Raw genomic sequence first — 6,335 nt, forward strand, 5'->3', positions numbered from 1 at the left:
GTTCCCTCAGAATCTCTTCCCTTCCCTAACCTACCGCCTCAACTGAACCACATTAAGGAGTTATCGCACTGGGTTTCCACAGCGCCGACCGTTGAGAGTCCGTTTGAGTGTAAACGACTTAATTTACAATATTCTATTTTCCAAATCTCCAAATATCAAATTATCTTTCCGTTATATATAGCAAAACTGAATGATGAACCAAGAGATTGTAAACCTATACGAATGTTGAAATGTTCTTAGAGGAGTCTAGATTCCTGTAAGCGATACCGTATCCTAGTTATTCAAAGGGAGCTTAGAGTTAGGATGTGGGAGGAAAAATAGTCCAGTGTGATAACCACTTTACTCTTGAAATGACGGTTGTTCGGTAGTTTCCGAAAAATATGAATTGTGATGTGTTACAGCCGAATAGATAAAATACCAATCAGGTGGGGTGATAGTGTTGATAAAATAACATGCTAATAAACATTAAAAACAGAGGCGGACAAAAATAAGGGCGCGCTGCCTGCAGACATAAACATTACTTATGTTTACAACCTGGCCGGACTCGCCTGGCGGCCTTAGTCAGACAACGCACACAAATAGACCCAGTCCGATACCTTCCTACCGTAAACTCACACTCTAAGCACTATATAGAATTTATTATGGCAAATATCGGGTGATTTTAAGGCGGAGTTCGGTTTCCACACCTCCCTTATCGATCACCACGTTTCATTTTATAATGGCCGCTGGCCTATTACTTGATTCAGCCTCGTGGCTTTCTCGTGGTAACGAAGTGATTATAGCCAATGTCAGATAACCCGTTTGCATCAGTCTTGCTGTCGTCAGGCGATTTCCATCCATCCCCGTGGTGCCCACTCAGTAGTTGAGGGGTTGAATAGGGAATTAAACTCCCTTCAAACCAAGTGGACAAAATCAGAAAAACGGATTAATAAATAAATTAAATGAAAATTATTTATGGTGATTCGGTTTGCCGTCGCGAACTCCCCCTATCAGGAAGCTAGGACGGTGTTTCTTACAGAAGATTTTGTAGCGTGGAATTAATTAACCATGCCCTTGGCCCAACTCGCTGGTGGCAGAATTCGAACTGCCGTCACCTCGACCTCCGCCGCAAATAGCGACGCTCTAACCCACTCGGCCAGCGAGCATAATTAAATCAAATAAATAAATTTAATTGAATAAATTAATGAAATAAATCATAAATAGATTAATAAGCAAAAATAGATCAAGAATTAAATAGAAATGAATAACAATAGATAAATAAACAGATAAAACAGATTGATAAATAAACACAGTGGGGAACAATGATAAAGGATCTAAGGCCAATCGACCTGACAACCACGTCTCCTAATTGCCTCAACTACCAAGGTCTATTTGGCCAAGATAATTAGGCATTCAATGTCCCCAACCCACCCTCCACCACCATCATTATCGCCAACACCACCATTCCCACTACTAAAATCAATGTTGTCGCTTCCACCACCAGTAACATCAATATCACTTCCTCCACCACCACTAACACCAATATTGTTCCCTCTACAGTCACCACTAACACCATTGTTGTTCCCTCCACTATTACCCATAGTGCTCCCTCCACCACCATTATAACCACTGTTACTTCATCACTAGAGCTTCTGTTACGTCCTCCAACACCAAAACACCCTTGCAGAAACCATCATAGCCACCTGCAGCCCCCCAGGTGAAGGGATCAGTTGGCACGTCTTCAAACACGTCAGCAATCAAATGGCCAGAGGGGCCCCAAGGCATCAGGGCTTTAGGTGGTCCCAAGGTAAAGAAGGGACGAATCGCAGCTATTTGGCTAGAGGTCCAGCCTTATCTAACTCCCCATTATCTGATGAAAACCCCAGGGCTACCTGATCAAAGGTAACATGGAGTAAGCCTCAAAACATTATGAATGAAGAAAGCTAAACGAAACCATCTACCGAAACTCAACCTAGATGTATTAATCAGAGCAAGTGTTTACCCTCGAGGGCCGGGGAGTGTCCCCCCGCTGAATAAAAACGGTAGAACAAATCTAAATATTACACCCAGCTAAGACGGACGACCCGGAAGAATTAGATGAAAAATCCCGGAACATGAAAACAGGGAAGTTCCAGAGACACTGGCCTTTTATCCCACTCAACCGATGGTCGCGTTTTGGAGGTCACCTTTTCAACTAGACAACGCTAGTCACGAATCCCCTTCTGCTAAGGCCACGTGATTCTAGTCGGTGGAATAACGTTCCCTCAATTGCCTCATCAAAAGCCGAGACCCTATGATACTCACAGGACCAAAGGAGGGCAACAAATGAGACGCACACACACACACACACCCTCTGCTCTGAAGTCACGACATGAACCCATAAATTGAGATTAAGATCAGTGCGAATGTTTAACCCTCATGTCAGTACGTTTTTCAACACCCTTTCTCCCACCGGCAATTCTCTATACTTCTCAAGGTTTCGCACACGCCAATATACACCGAGTGTATCTAAAAACAATGTTTCTGAGACTTTCGCGTGTTCGCTGGAATGTTCCGCGACTTTTTTAGTGAAGAATATTCCGTAATTTCGTTTATTTACTACAGATTAAATCAAGCCATGCGCTGCAGTACTTTATTCACACACACACATACACAAGCACACAAATCAATTTGTGTTCATTACTTACACTACTGCAATATGCTTTTGTGTCAGACTTCGTCCGTTTCCTCCCATATCATAGGTTATCATAACTGATACCATGTATCACTGTCATTAATACACATGTCCAGTTCAAATACTTCATAGTAAGGCCATCATACTACATAAAATCCCCTGCTGCTCCAAAGTCTTCCGTAAGGAGGGCACCGCCCTAGCCTTTTCTAAGAGGGGAGTGTGTGACATCCAAACCGAGCCACGTTACAAGATGAACTACGTCTGCTATGACGCATTACTACAATAATAACCTTTACAATGCTTTCACAGCTAAAACTCACCTAAATCCAAGGTGATATTTTCCCTTTATTCTGGCTAATAGCAGATTACTTTATTTACCTCCGTCAAGATTTACTCAAACCAATTAGTGACAACTTTTATCGATTCGCAATCTACAGCGTTTCGACTCCTCGTTCAACATCGCGTTTATATTAATGGTTCTTACTTGGAACCCATTTTCCTTGCACTATCTTGATTTAAATACAGGCAGTAGTGATAGCATATTCTTAATGCATTTTTATCTTGCACTAAATATCTTTAAGTTAGTACCGTCTGCCCACCGACGGCACTGTTTTAGTACTATTTTTTATACTGGTTATCTGGTGAAAAGCAATTATTGTTATCGTTACCACTGGTACTTTAAAAAGTACTGACTGCCTAACTCAACTCGCTAGTTAAACCTTGTTGTGGAATTAAGCGCCCAATAGGCCTACTCTGGAGAGTTCTTCAAAATGCCGCTCCAACTTCCCTTACCCGCGCAGGATTGCACTGCGCATAGAAAGGGACAACCCGCTGCCGGGCGTAGAACCCATCATTCTATTGTTGCTGTCAAAAGGGTTGAAACATCATGGTATTTTTCAAACGAGAAACACGACTTTGTCTGCAGAATATTCATGTTTTCTATAAGGTAACTACTGCTCAGTGAACGATACCTCTGTGTAGAAAAATTATAATACACAGTAACAACTTTCATGTTCACATGGCTTAATCCATCAGTTTGTTCCAGAGTTGTGACCACAGATATACAAGACTACAGTTGTTCCCTTTCTACACGCGCTGGGGCCCCGCCCCGTGGACATCATATATATATATATATATACTGTATATGTATATATATACATATATATGTATATGTATATGTATATATATATGTGTATATATATATATATATGTATATGTATATGTAAATATATACATATGTATATATGTGTCTATATATATATGTGTATATATATATATATATATATATATATATATATATATATATATTGCAGTATTTCACAAATGACACGTGAATATATTATGCAGAAAAAAACATTGGTAAATAAGAAACGCAGTCCGAACGTTTTCGTCTATTTGACATCATCAAGGTAATGATGTCATAAATAGACGAAAACGCTCGGACTACGTTTCTTATTTACCAGTGGTTTATATATATATATGTAGATATATATATAATGTATATGATTAATATATATTATATATAATATATATATACATATATATATATATATATATATATATATATGTATGTATATGTGTATATGTGTATATATGTATATATACGTGTATATATATATATATATATGTATATATACATATATATGTATATATATATGTTATATATATATATATATATATATATATATATATATTATGTATATATATACACACACGCATTGACCTTTCTATATATTCGTATACATAAACGACACCTGAAACATTTCGAGGACTGAGGGGTGATGCCATATTATAACCAGCGATATAGAAGCCACACCGACTCACTCTTAGAAATCACACATAGGCAAACAAATCTTTCCGCGCAGTCGCACAACCGGCAGAGGCAAAAGTAGTCAACCGGTGATTTCCCCCCGCGCGCATGCCACCCACCCGTATCTACCCTCATGCATACAAATGTACTTCCTCTCTCCCTTTTGCAGTAAACAAACAGACGACCTTTTCCCCTTACATGCATACAAACGTATCCCCCCCCAAGACCAAGAGACTACACCCTATCCTCCAGGCCTCCTACCGGCGCATGCGCACAACTGGTTCCCCTCGCTCAACTAGCGCACAACCCACACCCTATCGCGTGCGCCTGCGCATTACGGATTAACGCTGTTATTCACTTGTTCAGTCGGTCTCTCAGCCGAACCCTTTGTTATTCAAGAATCATACATTTGTTCCACAGACTGCCAGGTAATACCATTCAATTGTTATGGTCCTCTTCGCTGCGAAAGGCACAAGACTCTCAGACTTCAACATCACGCCATCATGAAATATGCAAAGGACATCTTACACACAATACTGTCCCAACTTGAATTCTTGCATTGTAAGAAACCGCCTCATTCCAGAAACTCTTCTGTCTTAGCCAATAAGTGTCCACCCTTTTCTAGTAACGTTTTGGCAACAGGATAGTTATTGGTCCCCCCACCTCCCATTTACCTAAGAAATATAATTTAGCACTGCAAATGTGCTTTTAGTAAAGACACTGCGTTGAAAGAATAAAAAATATCATAAGCAAAAGGGCATTTGTAGGATAAATGATAAAAAGGCCGATTCGCTAAGAATAATATACATACACTTGTGTTTAAGTGTATACGCAATTTTCTTATCAGGATAACTACACACTAAGATGACATAAATTATTTGGAAACAGACACACATGTGCGTATATATGAGCAATTGCACACACGTCGGTCCTTTTTAATTTAGTGTTCTATAACTGTATAAACAGTATATGTACATGAGTTTATAATTCATATTTATGCATGTATCTCATATAAGGATGTTTATGTGCGTACATGTATAAGAGTACAAATGAACTTTATTAGTACTTCGCATAATGCACAAGAATACATTTGCTCACTTCTACATAGGTAACAGTAAGAGTGGATAAAGGTATTGCAACACAAAATACAATATACATATATGTATGTATACATATATACATTCACATACAATAACAAGCCAACTTACCTTGAGTTTAGCGGCCTCACGCGTACTGCCACCTTAACGTTAGCCATATTTAATAATGATAGTAGACAACTAGTGAATGTTAGTGATTAGAAAAAACCCCGGCAACAGCTGAATTTACCGATATCCCAAGCGTAACTACGGAGAAGCACGCACATGGTCACTCTACGAAAGCTGGTCTACACACATACACGCCCACTGGCACCGTCAAGCACTACATCCACCACCCTAGCCGGCTCAATGACTACTGCCGCTTCTCGCTACGCACACAGTCTGCGCGGCGAGCCAGGCATCGCAAGGAGATTTTTGCATCGAGCCTATTACTATCTCAATGTCAGGAAGACGAAGTTCGACACCTGAGGGCATATCCTTCTCGACTGCCCTTCAGGAATGGTGCATACTGGGAACCGGTAATCTAAGCGCCGCGAGAAGTCTTGAATAAACAGGAAGAAATAGAGAACGTGATGACTTTGTCTTGATGCGAAGAGGCGCCAAGTTCGAAGGCCGAACGCGTGGGAGCGAAGACTTGGATGAGGTGCGACGCGAGGGAAGGGAAGGGGGAGGGTCCTATAACAAGCACCTTCCTTTCCTGTGTGAAGCTCCTGGTGCAAAAATCTACACCCTCCTCCTTCCCCGTCCCTTTTTCCTGTTCATTACACCCCTATCC

The 6,335-nt window shown here is 40.4% G+C and overlaps 1 protein-coding gene across 2 annotated transcripts in view; it reads right to left on the bottom strand.

Moving 5' to 3' along the window:
* Positions 1-5,902, bottom strand: part of LOC143037419 (uncharacterized) — a 617,678-nt gene extending 611,776 nt beyond the window's left edge. For both annotated transcript variants that reach the window (XM_076205579.1, XM_076205578.1), the window contains exon 1: positions 5,672-5,902. In XM_076205579.1, the coding sequence (XP_076061694.1) occupies positions 5,672-5,718 (47 nt within the window). In that variant the 5' untranslated portion in view covers positions 5,719-5,902. The remainder of the gene's footprint in view (positions 1-5,671) is intronic.
* Between the last annotated feature and the right edge of the window lie 433 nt (positions 5,903-6,335).

Source organism: Oratosquilla oratoria, chromosome 22 (assembly GCF_046742065.1).
Source record: "Oratosquilla oratoria isolate Oo_2021 chromosome 22, ASM4674206v1, whole genome shotgun sequence".
NCBI lineage: Eukaryota > Metazoa > Arthropoda > Malacostraca > Stomatopoda > Squillidae > Oratosquilla > Oratosquilla oratoria.